Here is a 19,948-nt window from a genome sequence, read left to right as displayed (position 1 = left end):
AGCCATCAGTAGCTTGTACTTCACATTAACAGAAGTTTAGTATTCACTTTATGTGCTTATGAGGTCATGGTGTAGGACTCGATAAGCTCCACACAATCATATAGCACCATCAAGGTGCCTAGCTCTACAAAGTGTCTGTACCTAAATAAATTTCAGTTGTGAGGAGATGGACCAGACATACGGTGCTCCCAAATCATTATCAGGCTTTTCCTGCACATAGTGCAGTTTCCCTTGGTATCTTTTATCCAAGTCCTTCATCATTTTCCTATGTAGTCATAAACAAAAATACATCAAAGTAACATTGCAAATAAATAGTTTATTAAAAGAAACATGGATATTTTATACTTTGGGAAAAAAAGGCAGCCGTTTTGGAATCACAATACAGACATCTTACAATACCATCACAGTGGATGCCAGTTTTGATTTATTATGTTCAACCTGAACACACTCTTTCTATCCATTAAGTGGTGTGTTGTGATTTTTACATTCACTAGGCAATCTCCTGTACTGTTGTCCATGGTAAATGTGCGGATATGCCATTTTATAAGGGCAGGGGCATTATACTGTGCGATGCACAATGTATTACCCCGTCACTAAGGGACAACTGTGCGTAACTTGGCCTGTTGTTTTAAGGCTAGGTCTAATTGTTGCAGCATCCTGAGGTGAATTAGAAACCAACTGTTCTTAGGAGCATCCTGAGTCATCAGCTCAATTAAAAATGTATTTCAGTTGCTAGGATAGTTTCTAATGACTGGAAAGAATTGCCTTTCTTTCTCCTTTTTACATATAGTGTAACAAGAAATTTGCATATGTGACATCTAAAGTGTGGACAGATTGCAAAATGTTGTTTTCTACACACCAACAGATTTCCCAAACCATTGCTTACTGTAGATACTCAGACAATAAACTCTCTTATAAGGACAGCGGTGATAGGCCATAAAATGCACAAACATAAAGCCGTGTCCCTTTCAGGTCACAAAGTCAAATTTCTGTTAAGTAAACACTAGTTGAGTTGATTCAGATTTTAATTGCTATTTAGGCTGTGGATCAGAACCCTGGCTTCGTTATCTTTCTTTTAGAATCATAGAATGGTTACAGCACAGAAGGAGGCCATTTGGCCCATCGAGCCTGTGCCGGCTCTTTGTAAGAGCAATCCAGTTAGTCCCATTCCCCCGCTCTTTTCCCGTAGCCCTGCAAAATATTTCCTTCAAGTATTTATCCAATTCCTTTTTGAAAGCTATGATTGAATCTGCTTCCACCACCCTTTCAGGCAGTATATGCCAAATCATAACTACTCGCTGCGTAAAAAAGTTTTTCCTCATGTCGCCTTTGGTTCTTTTGCCAATCACCTCAAATCTGTGTCCTCTGGTTCTCAACCCTTCTGCCAATGAGAACAGTATCTCTTTATTTACTTTATCTAAACCAGTCATGATTTTGAACACTTCTATCAAATCTCCTCTCAACCTTCTCTGCTCTAAGGAGAACAACTCCAGCTTCTCCAGTCTATCCATGTAACTGAAGTCCCTCACCCTGGAACCATTCTAGTAAATCTTTTCTACAACCTCTCTAAGGCCTTCGCATCCTTCCTAAAGTGCAGTGCCCAGAATTGGGCACAATACTCCAGTTGTGGCCAAACCAGTGTTTTATAAAGGTTCCACATAACTTCCTTGCTTTTGCACTCTATGTGTCTATTTATAAAGCCCAGGATCATGTATGCAAACCGCTTTCTCAACCTGTCCTGCCACCTTCAAAAATTTGTGCAAATAAGTATCTCTGTTCCTGTACCCCCTTTAGAATTGCACCATTTAGTTTATATTGCCTCTCCTGGTTCTTCCTGCCAAAATGTATCACTTCGCCTTTCTCTGCGTTAAATTTAATCTGCCATGTGTCCACCCATTCCATCAGCCTGTCTATGTCCTCTTGAAGTCTATTACTATCCTCCTCATTGTTTACCACACTTCCAAATTTTGTGTCACATTTTGAAATTGTGCCCTATACACCCAAGTCTAAGTCAATAATATCAAAAAAAAGCAGTGGTCCTAGTACCGACCTCAGGGAGCATGACTGTGTTCCTTCCTCCAGTCTGAAAAACAACCGTTCACCACTACTCTGTTTCCTGTCACTTAGCCAATTTCGTATCTATGCTGCCACTGTCAATTTTATTGACAAGCCTATTATGTGGCACTTTATCAAACGCCTTTTCACAGTCCATATACACATCAACCCTCTCTGTTACCTCATCAAAAAACTCAATCAAGTTAGTTAAACACGACTTGCCTTTAACAAATCCACGCTGGCTTTCCTTTATTAAGCCACACTTATCCAAGTGACTATTAATTTTGTCCCGAATTATCATTTCTAAAAGCTTCCCCACCACCGAGATTAAACTGACTGGCTTGTAGTTGTCGCATTTATCCTTACATCCTTGTTCAAAAAAGGGCGTAACATTTGCAATTCTCCAGTCCTCTGACACCACCCCCTTTTTTAAGCATAGTTACAGTTTTGCCTGACAATCTTTGATTCCAATTCACCCGGGCTAGATCTGTTCTTTTCCCACTGAAATTGGCCCTCCTCCAATTAAGTATTTTTACTCTAGATTGCTCCTTGTCCTTTTCCATAACTAATCAATTTAAACTATGATCACTGTTCCCTAAATGTTCCCCCACTGACACTTGCTCCACTTGACCCACCTCATTCCCCAGAACCAGATCCAGCAATGCCTCCTTCCTCATTGGGCCGGAAATATACTGATCAAGAAAGTTCGCCTGAACACACTTCAGAAATTCCTCCCCCTCTTTGCACTTTACAATATTACTATTCCAGTTTATATTTTAAATATGATTGGTAAAGTCAATTATGAGGTTGCAGACATTCTACCTCTAGTATTACTTTTCCTGAAGCGTTTCTCTAGAACTTCCAAATGATTGCCTTTGTTACTTTTTAAAAAAAAGTGACAGAACTTTGGACATGCACTTGAAATGTGATGGACGTGAAATGAACACCTATTATGGGAGATCTGCAAATAATATTGTTTACAGTAAGTCAGATGATACACTGTTTAGCAAGGACCAGATTATATCACGTAGTGCAAAATGTATTATTCTGATACTACGGTGACACTGTGCCTCTTTAAGGCAACAGAGTCCAATCGCTATGTAAACATTGCGAGGACAGAGTTTACTTGCTGTTCACACTGCAGGTTACAACCCTGGCTTCCACTCCTTTTATATATGAAAGGAAGTGTGATTGATAAGGACGCTCAGAGGTTACAGACGTCCTGATTTCTGTGTCAATTGACTGCCGTTGTTTCTTTGTACTACTTTTTTGGATGTGATTGAAATTTGAGTGCAACAGTTGAAGAACAGATAGGAATTGTACACCACAAGCCAGGATTTTCTGCTGGAGTTACGCAACGCCCTGCAGCATGCACAGACAGTAAGCTGAGGGGGGAGCTGTTCTGCTGGTTCACCAGGGGCCCAAGTCACTGCTGGAATTTTCCCCCTGAAACATTGAGGGGGCATAGAAGACATCTGGCCGAATATTAGAAAAATAAGTTAAAAATGGGAATACGTCATACAATGTATATTCAGTCATTTGTGTCATAGCACTGTTGAGCATCCAGGGTGGCTACGTATGCAGATTAAAAATTTTATAAAGGTCAACTTCCTAGTGCAATTGATTGCTTTGGTCAATGCAGGAAAATTTTTTAAAAAATCTCCAACCAGCTGTGCAGGTACCTGAGGCTTGTTACAGCCATTTTCCACCTTTCCCCCCCCACCCAGAGAGAGGCAGAAAGCCTGGCAGGGGCCTGCAAAAAAGTGCAAATTAGCCCAACAGCCAAAAAACAGCAGGGGACAGGAGCATGGGCATGGGGGGGGGCGGGTGCACAGGCTGCCAGCCCCTCTTCCTCCCCAGTTCATACTGGGATTTGCCAGAGTGGAAAATCCTGCCTACAGTTTTAATATTAATAGAAAGATAGGTAGATCGGTCAGTGAAAGAGCACAATTGCACACTTGTGCCTGTTGCACCCTGGCTCATGGATACGCCACATCAGTGGTTAAAGTGCAATTTGTTATTAAGGGGTACTCATCCTTGAGACCTGTGTAACTTTAACCCTGCCCAAAATCTTTGGCAGTACACTGGTAATATTTAGTGCTGCCAACAGTTCTGGGAGGTGATTCATCCCGACCAACTCCAAATCTTATTAATGAAAGCTGCCAAAAAAAACAAGATTAAAACCAGGCTTGGCCAACTTGGGAAGTGAGACCAGAATCAGGCTTTAGCAATTTTAGACATTTGAGATTCCTTTCCTAGGGAGCATGTGTAGGCAATCTTCCCTTCCCAGTGTAAAATATGTATCAAAATTCATTATTTTTTTGGTTTGTGTCATTCTTTCACCGTCATTTTTTTGCCAATATTTCTTTCATATTTCAATAATTAGTAGTCTCTTGGAACTTTCTGCCCAATTCCCTTTTAGCCATTGTTTGATGCTCCTGTACTTTTGCGTAGGTCTTGTTCAAGACGAGCACCAAAAAACAGATTATCCCCTAGTTTTCAGTCTTCTCAAACACTGCCATTATGTCAAGATCAGTAATTTCCTTAATCTTCAAATTAAGCTTTCAAGAAGTTTTTCCAAGTTCTTAACATCTTTTTCTACTCTGAACTTTTCATCCACTTGTAGCCTGTACTCTTACAGCCTTGTAATTTCCTTGCCCAAGAGTTCAGACAGTCTTCCTTCATTTAAATTAATTCATTCATTGGAACTTGCTACCACATGGAGTAGTTGAAGCAATTAGCATAGGTGCATTTAAGGGGAAACAAGTACAGGACAGGAGAAAGGAATAGAAAGATATGCTGATAGGGTTAGATGAAGTAGAGTGGGAGGAGGCTTGTGAGGAGCATAAATACCAGCATGGACCTGTTGGGCCGAATGCCTATTTCTGTGCTGTAAATTCTATGTAATGGAGGAAGTTTTACTTAATCAGGCAAGAAAACCAGTTCAAAATTCAGTGAGCCAAATGTTGCCTTTTCAAATTTTGTCACTTGCTCCAAACAGTTTCTGCTTTCTAGCTTGGAGATGACAATTTGCAACTTCAAGTGCCATTTCCTACCCTAACAGAGCAGGTGACCAAGAAATACAGTAGAAATCACAGCAGCTAGCCTGCACCTCTTCCCAACTCGGTGATCTCTTCGCAATCTCCCCAGCCTTCTGGCACATTACACAGCTGGTATTTCATTCAGCTGGTCTACCACTACCCAAATAGAGCCAAGTCTCGCAGCTGGTGAGTCGTGTGGCAAAAATCTAGCTGCTCTACCAGTGCCCAAAAACAAAGCTTTAAAAGCAAAAAAATCCATATCACCTACAATTTTTTTAAATACTTTGTTTGAGAGCCAGTATAACAGTCAAGTTTCACAGCTGTGCGAAATGCTGTAGGATGGGGCGATTCTTGAATTGAGGAGACACACGGGCAACTGTGATACTTAGTTCCATTCTGTTTCCTGGATTTGTGATCTGGTTGCATTTCATTCCACTCAGACGCAGATGTTCGACTGCCACTCAAACAGAACCAAGCCTCACAGCTGATAGCGCAGCTGCACGCTCCCATGACTCCCCTTTCCCCCAAGAATTTCAGTCAGCTGTGAGGACTGAAAGATAGTGAAATTATTATTAAAACCTGAAGCGGCAATATTCCCAGGCTGTGAGGGGCACTAACAAGTGGCACTGACCTAACAGCAATAAGCAGCACTACAGAGCGTAAGAGTGGACAGGTCAAGGAAGATTCGAGCAAGAGCCCATAAAGATATGGTGTACGTATAATTTTAATTACGCTGCCTGGCAATGAAACAGTTAAAACTAAAATGCAGAGATAATCTGTGTTTAGCGTAGCTACTGTAATCCTAGGTAATGTCTTTAAAAGAATTTAGTAAGAATGCTTTGTTGAGATAAGCTGCTCATTGTCGACCAGCCTTACCTTAATCACTGTAGCTCTGAACAATACCAATCTCTTAAAGGAATGAGCCTATTGATGATTAGCTCATGGCCGATCGGCCTCGTCTCCTTCTAGTCTAAACTCATCCAGCTGACAACCAACCAATATCTTCCCTGGCCATGTTATGTTGGAAAAATGTCACATTTCGAGGCTCCAGGTGCAAGGGTTGGGTTGGTACTGATTAAAAGACCAATATAAGTACAGGTGATTGCAAGAAGTCAGTAGGAGAGGAAGAAACTACAAGGAAGAAGGAAACACCAGAGTAGATCGAGCAACTCTACGCAGAAGAGAACGGGGTAATTTTGCTCTGTTCTTACAACTATGGCTTAACCATTGTAATTTTTTAAATTTGTGCTTGGTTTGATCATCTCAATAAAGAACCACCCATAAGGTGTCAGGGTCGGATTTATTACTCAATGAAGTAAGAATTGGAACAGCATGCATTAATCACTGCTCCACGTTGGTAAAACAACCACAGTATTATTGTCACAAAAAAGTGCTGAACAACGCTCATATTGCCACAGAAAAATACTGTATACAGCAGAGATCTGGTTTTTCAGTTTAAGGAGGGCTGGCTTTAGATGCGCAAAATTCATCAGCAAGTGTCGAAAGGCACTTGCAGGGTTGGGGAATCAAATCTAGTGCTTCAGCTCAAACGCCATTACCTGCCATTGAGTTGCAGATGTCAATGATAAATTAGACATTATTAGCTTTAAACAGCCTTGGCTCCTAGGCCCATGGCCCCCAGACCCCAGTCTTGCCGGGATCACACTTTGGGTCTGCATCTGGGTAAAAAATTGGCACCGCACTGTCTTGATAGTATTGAAGTCTTGACAGCAGGTTCTTAACAACGTGGGGGAAATGTTCTGAAAGATCAACTCTCTCATCCGGATCAGTCGCAATGTCAAAAAGCCAAAGGTTTTTCTTTGATGAGTCAGGCGATAGTAGTTGCATTTGTTTAGACAATGATGGTGGTGGGAACCAGTAACTGCAGCCTACAGTAAAGAGAACATTTCCTATTAGTATGATCTATGATGAGCTTGTTGCTTACTCCCCCAGCCCACACCCCCACCCTGAGTTATGAAGTTTGAAGTCAAACATTTCAACAATTATTGGACTGAATAAATCACTTCTGCATGTGCAGTTCATACCAAATCTTCAGGTACCATTTCCATTAGTGTATAATTTGGAGGTCTGAGGGCTTCAAGAGTAATTTTAATGAATCTAATAATAATGAAGTTATGACTAACCAGTTCAATCAGTTTTTTTGATTGAGGGAATTTTCAGCTATTTTACTTATTACAATAGTTTATTCATGATATAGTTTTATATTTATGCTCAATTTAGGGTATTATAAAATAAATTAAAAAGTTAATTCAGCTGATTGTCATAAGATGCTGATCACAGCACCAAAATACAGTTAGTATATACAAATACAATGGAGTGTTTAGAAATCATTGTCCTCTGAGGGTAAAGTATTCCAGATTAACTTTCTTCAGGACTGCCATCAATCTGCTTTGCAATTGTCATGCAGGAGGCACAATCCCCCAAGGCAAATCACAACAGAGCTTATTTTCATCCCTTTGAAGTAGATCATCCTTCCTGCTTTTCCTCACTCAGCCTCTAGTGAGTAACTCCTCACCCTCAGTGATTTCAACTGTCACCTAAATCCCCTTTGCATTAAATATCTAGAATCACTGAATTTCACAGTCATTCGGCCCACTGGACCTGTGCTGGCTCTCTGAAAGGGGTATCCATGTAGTCCCATTCTCCTGCTTTTAAGTTTCGCCTTTTCAAAATATTTATTCCCTTCCCTTTTAAAAGCTGTTAAGGATGCTTCTTCTATTAGTGTTTCTGGTAGGGTATCCGCTGTCCTAATAACCTACTGCTTATAAAATTCTCTGCCCACCTGTCTTCACTGAACTTCACCCTGCATTTCAATTTTCACCCAATTTGCAGCACCCGATGATTTTCCATTGATTTGAGGTAACGCGTGGACAATCATGGGGGCTGCGAATTGGGTGTGCTCCCAAATTCTTCACATGTACACACTGCATGTGAATCTCTGTGATAATGGTGCTGAAGACCAAGATTTATCCCAATATTTCTGATATGTTGCTAAGCACAATGTATGCTAATTGATTTAGCTGAGAGGACAGTGCTGTTGCAATTTTTTTTTAAAAAGCATAATTTATGCTTATTTATTAAAAAAAAACCCGTGTGCGATTTATTTCAATTATGTGTTAAATATGCTTGTGTGGGACCCATAGAGGTAGAGCAGTATCACGACCCTGCTGAGTGATACAGTTAGACAGTGGCTTGGCATGCCTTCTTATTAAGTGGAATTAAGTCAACAGAATATTTTTGTTGATTTTCAGTAAATTTGCTGAGCCATGGCTGTAAATTTAAAAATGATGCAAGATTAAACTGAAGTGCTGCTAATTATTTCCCCTCCCAAAGAATAAGTACCAATCACCAAACGTTGATCTTGATCCTGTTTGAGCTATCAGGTGGGTTTGGGGGAGGGAAGTGCTGAGTGGAGGTGAGGCACTGCCCCATTGTGACAGAGTGCCAGTTGGCCCTATCTTTCATTATCTCTTCAAATCACACTTAGTTCCTTCTTGGAAATTTGTTCATCTTATCCTCCAGATGTTTCTTATCCTTCAAACTATTTGCTTTAATTATTAACAACAGTACTTTGTAGTTATGGAAACTGTTAACTAAATTATCCATCACCTTGAAAGTTCTATCTTAATCCATGATCACCAGTATGACTTTCAGCAATCCACTTGTTGCCTCTATTACACACTTCTGCTCCTGATCACTTTAGTGTTATTTCCTTGGACATCTCCAAAACCTCTGACACAGTCTAGTGCCATATACTATTAATATTAAACGCATTACCACCATTTAACCTCCCACTAAAGCTACACTCAGGGCTATCTAGTTGCTCCTCAAACTGTTCTATTTGCTCTCAATGATCCATCCTCGCATTATCTTTCCATTAACTACACAGTTCCCCAGGGATCTCTCTCTCTCCCATCTGTTCCTTCTTAATGACCTCCACTCATCATCCTATCCTAACCACCCTTTTGCTGACAATTAAAACTTACATTTATCAACTTCCTTCAGAACACACACCCTCAGTGTGCACAATCTCCATTCCTTTCAGACTGCATTGGCTGAATCACAACATGTTGATCCCAACCCTACCACCTTTTGTTGGGGCAATGAGAAAGTTCCTTTCAATTCTTCGAAGGCGCATTTTCCTGACATTTCTCGTACGTTTAAATACAATTACCACTTATCATCTTTGATGGTTCCACAATTAATCTTTTATCCACTATTGACATACTTGGGCACTGACCTCTCTTGATCTCCCATATCACATCTATTGATAAGGTTGCCTCCAAGAAGCCCAGTATCTCCTTTCATGCCAAAAACTTTCATCTCGATAAAGGCCAAGTCCGTCCTAGACTTGAATATTGCTCCCATATCTGGGGAAGCTAACACCTCTTGGAACTTTTTTTAAAAAATTCGTTCATGGGACGTAGGTGTCGCTGGCAAGCCCAGCATTTATTGACCATCCCTAATTGCCCTCGAGAAGCTGGTGGTGAGCCGCCGCAGTCAGTGTGGTGAAGGTTCTCCCACAGTGCTGTTAGGTAGGGAGTTTCAGGATTTTGATCCAGCGACGATGAAGGAACGGCGATACATTTCCAAGTCGGGATGGTGTGTGACTTGGAGGGGAACGTGCAGGTGGTGGTGTTCCCATATGCTTGCTGCCCTTGTCCTTCTAGGTGGTAGAGGTCGCGGGTTTGGGAGGTGCTGTCGAAGAAGCCTTGGCAAGTTGCTGCAGTGCATCCTGTGGATGGTACACACTGCAGCCACGGTGCGCCGGTGGTGAAGGGAGTGAATGTTTAGGGTGGTGGATGGGGTGCCAATCAAGCGGACTGCTTTGTCCTGGATGGTGTTGTGCTCTTGAGTGTTGTTGGAGCTGCACTCATCCAGGCAAGTGGAGAGTATTCCATCACACTCCTGACTTGTGCCTTGTAGATGGTGGAAAGGCTTTGGGGATTCAGGAGGCGAGTCACTCGCCACAGAATACGAAGCCTCTAACTTGCTCTTGTTGCCACAGTATTTATGTGGCTGGTCCAGTTACGTTTCTGGTCAATGGTGACCCCCAGGATGTTGATGGTGGGGGATTCAGCGATGGTAATGCCATTGAATGTCAGGGGGAGTGGTTAGAATCTCTCTTGTTGGAGATGGTCATTGCCTGGCACTTAAGTGGCAAGTAACATTCGTGCCAGATATCAGCCCAAGCCTGGATGTTGTCCAGGTCATCCTATATGCGGGCATGGACTGCTTCATTATCTGGAACGGAACACTGTGCAGTCATCAGCGAACATCTCCACTTCTGACCTTATGATGGAGGGAAGGTCAACGATGAAGCAGCTGAAGATGGTTGGGCCTAGGACACTGCCCTGAGGAACTCCTGCAGCAATGTCCTGGGACTGAGATGATTGGCCTCCAACAACCACTACCATCTTCCTTTGTGCTAGGTATGATTCCAGCCGCTGGAGAGCTTGCCCCCTAATTCCCATTGACTTCAATTTTACTAGGGCTCCTTGGTGCCACACTCGGTCAAATGCTGCCTTGATGTCAAGGGCAGTCACTCTCACCACACCTCTGGAATTCAGCTCTTTTGTCAGTATTTGGACCAAGGCTGTAATGAGGTCTGGAGCAGAGTGATTGTGGCGGAACCCATCGATGAGGTTATTGGTGAGTAAGTGCCACTTGATAGCACTGTCGACAACACCTTCCATCACTTTGCTGATGATTGAGAGTAGACTGATGGGGCGGCAATTGGCAGGATTAGATTTGTCCTACTTTTTGTGGATAGGACATACCTGGGCAATTTTCCATATTGTTGGGTAGATGCCAGTGTTGTAGCTGTACTGGATCAGCTTGACTAGAGGCGCGGCTAGTTCTGGAGCACAAGTCTTCAGCGCTACAGCAGGGATGTTGTCTGGGCCCATAGCCTTTACTGTATCCAGTGCACTCAGCCGTTTCTTGATATCACGTGGAGTGAATCGAATTGATATAGTGGCTTCTGTGATGGTGGGGCTAACAGGAGGAGGCAGAGATGGATCATCCACTCGGCATTTCTGGCTGAAGATGGTTGCAAACACTTCAGCCTTGTCTTTTGCCCTCACGTGCTGGACTCCACCATCATTGAGGATGGGGATGTTCACAGAGCCTCCTCCTCCCGTTGTTTAATTGTCCACCACCATTCACGACTGGATGTGGCAGGACTGCAGAGCTTTGATCTGATCCGTTGTCGTGGAATCGCTTAGTTCCGTCTATAGCATGTTGCTTCCGCTGTTTAGCATGCATGTAGTCCTGTATTGTAGCTTCACCAGGTTGGCACCTCATTTTTAGGTGCACCTGGTGCTGCTCCTGGCATGCTCTTCTACACGCCTCATTGAACCAGGGTTGATTCCCTGGCTTGTTGGTAATGGTAGAGTGAGGAATATGCCGGGCCCTGAGGTTACAGATTGTGCTGGAATACAATTCTGCTGCTGCCGATGGCCCACAGCGCCTCATGGATGCCCTGTTTTGAGCTGCTAGACCTGTTCTGAATCTATCCTATTTAGTACGGTGTTAATGCCACACAACACATTGGATGGTGTCCTCAGTGTGAAGATGGCACTTCGTCTCCACAAGGACTGTGCAGTGGTCACTCCTACCAATACTGTCAAGGACAGATGCATCTGCGACAGGTAGATTGGTAAGGACGAGGTCCTCAAAATCAGGAAAGTTTGCTGCCTATAGGTAGCCTCTTTCTCACCAGCTGACAGGATTATACATGATGACTAGCAATAATTACTGCTATTCAAGGACAGGCTGGTTCATCCAGTTCTATCCAATACAGGAATGCAGCACAGGAAACTCAAATGTAAAACTGGGAAATAGTCCAGGAGTAATATTTGATACAGATTTCACCGCAACCCCTGAGGTACCAATGCCAGAGGATGCCATACCTACACAATCTTGATCAATCACTGCTCCTATTTACACACATGGGCTACACTAGTGTACTTTTGAGTGAATGAGGATGCACAAAAACTCCAAATTGACTGTTCAACAAAGATTATTTTGTGCTTAACTGATATGGAGTCAAACAATTACAGTAATATCTGTAGCATTTCATAAATAGCTCTGTTGTATAAAATCCTGGCTGCTTTACAATTATAATCAGTCCCTTTAAAGGAATGCTTGACTAGAAGCAGTTTATGTTCAGCCTGACCTACTGCATATAGTATGGCTGTAACAATGTTCAATTCAGTGTGCCACATGTATTTGTTGTATATGGTACACGAATACACCTGTCAGTTAGTTGTTCTGACAGATTTTTCAGTGCAGTGAAGATACATCTACCTGGAAGCAAAAGTTGACAAATCCCAATCATCTAAGCTGTAATAACTGATCAGAGATTTATTCAACGAGGAGGTTTACTGCTGGCCAGTTTCCTGAAAGCCTTTGGGATTTTTTAAATGCAAATTGCCTAAATTTGTGCCAGATTTTTTAAACCAAAGAGGACAGTTGTAAGTTTCTTCAACTGTAAAGTGTTTTCATCACCCTCTAAATGTAATTGATTAATAAGGAAATTAATAATTGTGCTACTTTATACAGTTCCAGCAGTAAAGCTAATAAATTACACACAGTGCAAATGATTTTTATCCATACCTGGATATCCAGTTAATAGTTTCCAATTCCCAGACCGGATTGCAGCATGGATCGACACGTTGAAGATGGAACTGTGCCATTTAGTCTGTTGTATACTGGTTGAAGCATTTTTATTGGGCAAGACGGGACCTACAGGAAGAATAGAAAAGATGAGACACAGTGAGAGATGAACAGATCAGATAGACTAGAAACTGGTTGGAACTTCTGTTACCAATATTTAGATTTGTGGTTTAATACCAAACAAAACATTGTCCATGGCAATAAAATATACAGAGTGGATGATCATTGGGAAGAACACAAGTGGCACACAACATTATTCATGAATGCCAGTTATACTGGCTGCATCATGAGTGATTAATTTTATTTTTTCACTATCTTGGCATGTATTCTGTTTAGAACACATGTCCCAGAGTTGTTTTTTTTAAAAAAGTAGTAAAATTAATTGATATTTTCTTTTAAGTGTCCTATACTGTGTAGTTTAGAGTCAGTTGATGGTTTAAAAGCATCTCTGCAGTGACTCGCACCATTACTTATGAATATAAAGGGTATTGCATAAGGCACATTTATACCATTGAGCTTACTTCTCCCAACAGATCACATGCAATTTTCATTGTCCGCAACTTATCTCCTGAAAACGAGATAAAACTTCTAACAAGATCCCAGGAATTTTGAGAAATTTGTGACTGGCCTTTGAAAGACCAACATTATTTCATTGCCACATGCAATTCCACACCCCCCCTCCCTCTCTTTTATTCCCCCACAACTAATTTTCTCCCAACTCTCCTGAAGGCCACGACTCCTTGCTATGGGCACTGGGTAGCTTTCAGTCAAATCTCTTCCTGTCTTCACCTTGTCCAGCAGCATTCCACCACATAGACATGGCAGTTCCACAGACCCAGCTGGACTAGAAATATAAAATTCCATTACAAATGTTTGATTAGCTAACCTCTACCTTCAAAATCTTTGCCATTCTTAACCAGATATATATCTATTTTTTTATATTAAAAAGTGGTTAACTAACACAGCATTAATTGCTGTTGATGGGACTCTGGTTAACATTTCAACTGCTCTGCAAAAGGTGGAAAAATCCTTCTTTCCAGCTTCTAAGCCTACCAATTTTGTACTTATGTTCTCTAATCCTGTAAACATTACATTTACATTATCCACAAAATTTCACATTTTGAAGACCTAGATCATGTCTCAATGCTCTTTTATCCAATAAGAACATGTAGGATGGTTGAAGGTTAGAAAAGTGATGGGCTGGAAAGATTATGAAGGGACTCATATATTGTACCGGATGAAACTTTGAATTTTGACCTCAAGACTGTCCGTTTCAACCTGGCCCACATCTGCCCTATCTCCCCCCCATGCCTGGACTATTCCAAGGATCTTCTTGCTGGCCATCCTACCTAATTAAACAAACTCACCCATAGCTTCTCTCCCTGCATCCCATCTTCTTACATTACATCTTCCTTGCTATATTACAACAGTGACTAGACTTCAACAGTACTTCATTGGCTGTAAAGTGCTTTGGGACATCCTGAGGTCGTGAAGTGCATATAAATGCAAGTCCTTCTTTTATTTTCTTTCCATTAAGTCCACCCCTGTCATTTTCAACTTCCATTGGCCTCCTGGCTCCAATGCATCAAATTCAAAATCATTGTCTACTAGTATTCCCCTGCCCCTCCCGATCTCTGCAAGCTCTTCCGGCATATGCCCTCTGCTCTTCCAACTTTGGGTATTTACATTCTGCCCTTTGCTCCACCTTCGGTGGCAGAGCCTTCAGTGATCTTAGCCCACATCAAACACTCAACCCTTCTACTTTGCTATCTCTTTCCTGTCCTTCAAAATCCTCCTCTGACTATGCCTTTTGGTTCCTAACCCTACTCCCATTACTTCTGTGAAATGCTTTGATGCGATGCTGCCAGACGAATATTTTCAGCATTTTCTGCTTTTATTTCAAGAGCAGCAATGTTGTGGAAACACCATCACCTCCAAGCTCTCCTTCAAGTCACACACCATCCTGACTTAGACATGTGTTGCCATTCCTTCATTGTCACTGGGTCAATATCCTGATCCCCTATCAAAAACCATTGTGGGAGCACCATCACCACAAGGACTGCAGTTTAAGGAAATAAAAAGTTGGCATCAGTAAAAATGACACAAACCCAACTGGTTCACTGATGTCCTTTAGGGAAGGAAACCTGCCACCTTTACTCAGTCTGCCTTATATGTGACTCTCAACTGCTGTCTGAAGTCGCCTAGCAAGCCACTCAGTTGTCGGGGCTACTAGGGATGGGCAATAATTGCAGCCTTACTAGCGCCACCCACATCCCATGAACAAATAAAGTGGTCAGACCAGAATAACTACAAATTAGAGTACAAGTAGAGGCAATTTCATACAGATAATCAGTGACTGCTTCTTAACACAAGATGTGAAGCAGAGTCCTAGGGTGGATATGATGTTAGATTTAACATTGAGTTTCCACAGGAAAATATTAGTAACCTGGAAAAAAGATGGGGGTGTGGATGAAGGGGTTAGACTCAACTGATTATTATATAGCTAGAACGGATATTGTAAGAAAGGCCAATCCCTTACTTTAGAAGAGCAAACACTGGAGCTATGAAAAGTGTACTAGGGAAGATTAGGCAGGAGACAAGAGGTGAAAAGTGGAAAAGATGTAAAATGGAATGATAGTGTTATGGGAAAAATAAGTAGCAATGTCACAGTGGCTCAACGAGGATATTAAGAATAACTATTTTAAATCAAGACGCCGCAGTGTGTTCTATAAATATGTAAAGTTGTACTGCTTGAAACAAACACACACACACACACAATTGTACAGTGTCCTGAAAAATGCTGACCTTGTCTACATTTTATTGTTTCTACACGTTTCAGACAGCCCAGGTTTTTCCTTCACCATTAATGCTCCCTGAGGCGTTTTCATACTGATCTGTTTAAGATATTAACTGTTGAATGCTGAGAGGTCAATACCTTGGGAAAAGGGAAGTTACATTATGGAACACATTATCCAGTGTGTGACTGTTGTAAGAATCATCTTACAGTAAGTGTTTTGGCAGCTTGCAAAATAGAAGCTCGATGATTTCATTCATACAGTACTTCATTAAATGGGAATTTGCCTTATTAGTGCAACAAAAATTGATAAGAATAAAAAGCAGAACATTTGGAATATTTCTTTCTGGTATTCGTTAGAGGGACAGATGATATATTCTGGAAAATGCATGTCTTTTTTTAAAATTTGCACCCACAAATTATTTACTCCACAACCATAAAATTCATGTGAGCTCTACAAATCTGTTTGAAATTAAACGCAAAGGATTTATTGTACAATGCAAAGCATCACGGAATACTGAGGGCCACAGATCAAGTTTGATCCCAGCTCTGTGCCAAGTTAATTGATCTTGTCCTGGACAGCAGTATAATTTCTATAACTGGCCTCAGCACCTCTGGGCTAGGGAGGGGAAAGTATCTGCCAGTGGTTCCCATTCCTGCTCGCTGTCCAACGATCCTAGCAGTAAAGTGCATGTGGATGTCAGGTAAATCTGGTTCAAGTTTAACTGTGAAGCTCCCATAGCCAAATAGCCCATTTACATTAACTGAACTGGACTCAGGACACAACATTCTCAATTTTAACTCAGGGCGCGAATCAGCTGGACAGTTTGGGGGGGGGGGGGGAAAAGAGGTGGGAGCGAAGCCCTCATGACATTGCCAGCGTGCAGCCTGGGTGATTTTAACTCCCAGGCTTCATTTCAATATATGATTGACGGGCTGCCGACTTGATCATGTCGGGAAAAATAGGCAGCCCGTCCACTTTATGCGTGCAATTTCCAGTGGGCCTCCCGAGGCCTATTAAAAATGGGAATGCACCTCTGAGAGGTTGCATTCCCTGAAGACATATGTTCCAGGACTGTGCACACAATTCTGCTAGGATTATTGAGTTGGAGGGCTGTCCCCAGATTTTCAAATGCCTCCCTCGTGGAGGTGGTCAGGGCAAGTCAGGAGATATGTTCCCCAGCACCCACAGGAGGATCCCGAAGGTCACTATTCAGACATAGCTGATGGGGTCAGTGCCAGTAGCATCACCCTCACAACCTTGCTTCAGTGTAGACGTTCAATGACCTCACAACAGCAGCAAGGGGGAGCACAACAACTTGCATTCATATAGCTCCTTTCACAGAAGCGTAATCAGATCAAAAATGACAGCTCTTCATCTCTCTCTCTCTCCACAGCAACTGACAAATCGCCTTTCTCCTTCTCCCCTACCACTCTTAACAATTCCCTCCATCACATGCTTCAACATACAATCACAAGACACAATGCAACACCACTCTCTCTCATTCCAAGCACTCACCTATTCCCTTGCTCTCTTCACACCCCACTGTAACAGCATTCTTTCTCACAGCCACAACCACCGACTTCTCCTTGCACTCCTTCCTCACCTCACATTCCACACATGTGGCTTTACATTCATCACCACCACATCCTCATTTCATTTTTCTTCTTCTCCAGTTCTCACCACATCCACCATATGCATAAGCCCTACACAGCTCTAGTTACCTTTTCAACAGCTACTCACTTACACTCTTTCTTCAGGTCAAAACTGCACATGATGCACAGGAGAGGAGCAAGACCAGGGGAAGAGCACCCAACATTGTATCCCTCACCCAAGTGAAGCACGAAGCCCTGGAGATTAGTGGTCCGGGTAGAGCCATGAGCATGAGGGAAGGAGAGGGTGGCGAATTACCTGAGCAGGACGTCTGCATATTACTTGTAACCCTTCATTCACCTCAGCATAATATTCAACAAGCTTCACAACATCAAGTTGCATTCTCAAGACTGTCACCTGCTAATGTGCGATCCTAACTCTTGTCCCTTTTCTCTAGGTCCTTCTCAACAGCAAGAGCTTCCTGAAGAAGACACCTCTTCTGCAGTCTGCTTTCCCGTAGATCAGTAGAAGTGATGAGCACCAGCCCCACAGGAGGGGCAGTAGCGCGATACGTGTTGCCCACTCAAGATGTCAGCACATCTGCTCCCTCAATATCAACCATGGTGCCAGAAAGCCAGCTGACCAGACTGCCCCGGCAGCAGCCTAAGTGCTGTAATCTTCACAGGCATGAGCATCGAGTAACCGCAGCCTTCCACCAGCTTTACTGAGGCCAATAGGGGAGCACCCCGTAGGACTAGTAGAGTTAGTAAACCCCCTTTTAAGAAAGGCAGCATGGGTTAACACGGGTGAGAAATGAATGGAAGCAATTATTGTGTTGGGAATTAAATTAATCACTGATATCACATTTGGCATTTTGGTCTGCAGGGTGGTTATATTGCAGCTTGAGTCTGCATTGTCAGCACGTCTGATATAGAAGCTGGCTGAATGGTTTCAATGTTCTTTAATGCAGGATTAAGGGAGCGGTGAAGGATGTACCAAGGACTGTTAATGCAGCGGGGCTTTGTGTAAGTTCTCAGAGCCGGGGTATGAGCAGGTCACCTGAATCACTGAGTAATTAACACATCCCTCACATCTCTTGCTGCAAGGCATGAGGTGGCCCTCCTTGTTCTGCTGCTCCTTTGTCTTCCCCTTGGTCTTCCTTGTCCGACAAAGACTGCTGCTGCTGTGCCTCCTCCAAATGCAGACCCTCTCTGTATGGTGAGGTTGTGCAAAATGCAGCACACCACTATGATGTGAGAGACTCTTTCTGGGGCAGGTTGGAGGGAGCCCCCAGACTTGTCCAGACGCCTGAACGTCTGCTTCAGCAGCCCTATGGTGTTCTCAATAATAATCCTGGTGGGGCCCTAGCTTTAACTATACCGGTGCTACTCAGGCATGGTGGGGTTGCGGAGGGGTGTCAAGAGGCACGTTTGTATGCCTTGACCCCAGCAGCCATCCTGCCACATTCCTGAAAGAGTCAAATATTGGGGGAGAATAGTAGACTATTGCAGGATAAATGCATTGTGACACTTGTCTGGGTACTGTGCACAAAATTGCATGATAATTACTTTGCGTCAGTATTTACAGTAGAGGAGGAGGATAGCATGCCAGACACTCCAAGGAAACTAATTTTGAATCAGGGATGGGACTCACCATAATTAATGTAAATAAATTAACAGTAATGAAGAAAATAATGGCAAATCCCCAGGACCAGACGGTTTCCATCCCAGGGTTTTAAAGGAAGTAGGTGAGAACACTGCAAAAGCCCTAATTATAATCTTCCAAAGTTCTCTCGATTCAGGAACCGTTCCTTTAGGTTGGAAAATTGCACATGTCACTTCGCCATTTAAGAAAGGTGAGAGAGGGAATCCAGGAAATTATAGACCAGTTAGCCTAACATCTGTTCTCAAGAAATTACTAGAGTCTATAATTAAGGATAGAATGACTGAATACCTTCAAAATTTTCAACTGATCAGAGAGCCAGCATGGATTTGTAAAAGGTAGTTCATGCCTGACAAACCTGATTAGTCACCTTTTCAAAAAATTCAAAGTAGTGGACAGGGGAGTGTCTATGGATGTTGTTTCCATGGACTTCCAGAAGGCATTTGATAAAGTCCCTCATCAGAGACTGTTAGCTAAAGTTGAAGCTCATGGAATTGGGGGCAAATTATTGACCTGGTTAAGAATTTGGCTGAGCAGCAGGAGATAGAGAGTAGTGATATTGGGCAGGCACTCAAATTGGCAGGATGTGACTAGTGGTGTCCCACTGGGACATGTGTTGGGACTTGAGCTGTTCACTGTATTTATTAACGACTTAGAGGACAGGATAGAGAGCCACAGAGCCAAGTTTGCAGATAACACAAAGATGGGCAGCATTATAAGCAGTATAGATGGACGCATAAAATTAGAGATATTAATTGATTAAGTGAATGGGCAAAACTGTAGCAAATGGATTCAATTCACTCCACGTGATATCAAGAAACAGCTGAGTGCACTGGATACAGCAAAGGCTATGGGCCCCGACAACATCCCAGCTGTAGTGCTGAAGACTTGTGCTCCAGAACTACCTGCACGCCTCCAGTCAAGCTGTTCCAGTACAGCTACAAAACTGGCATCGACCAGACAATGTGGAAAATTGCCCAGGTATGTGCTATCCACAAAAAGGACCAATCCAATCAATTACCACCCCATCAGTCTACTCTCAATCATCAGCAAAGTGATAGAAGGCGTCGTCAACAGTGCTATCAAGTGGCACTAACTCAC

The 19,948-nt window shown here is 42.6% G+C and overlaps 1 protein-coding gene across 1 annotated transcript in view; it reads right to left on the bottom strand.

The window, feature by feature from the left end:
* Positions 1-296: 296 nt before the first annotated feature.
* The window catches only part of arsb (arylsulfatase B), a 65,712-nt gene continuing 46,060 nt past the window's right edge, over positions 297-19,948 (bottom strand). The window contains exons 7-8 of the mRNA XM_067982660.1: positions 12,738-12,866; positions 297-6,985 (exon numbers count right to left, since the gene is read on the bottom strand). Of these exons, the coding sequence (XP_067838761.1) occupies positions 6,720-6,985; positions 12,738-12,866 (395 nt within the window). The 3' untranslated portion in view covers positions 297-6,719. The remainder of the gene's footprint in view (positions 6,986-12,737; positions 12,867-19,948) is intronic.

The sequence above is a fragment of the Heptranchias perlo genome, chromosome 4 (genome assembly GCF_035084215.1).
Source record: "Heptranchias perlo isolate sHepPer1 chromosome 4, sHepPer1.hap1, whole genome shotgun sequence".
Classification (NCBI taxonomy): Eukaryota; Metazoa; Chordata; class Chondrichthyes; order Hexanchiformes; family Hexanchidae; genus Heptranchias; species Heptranchias perlo.
Note: the sequence above shows the minus strand (reverse complement) of the source record. Positions and strands in the feature narration are given on the sequence as shown.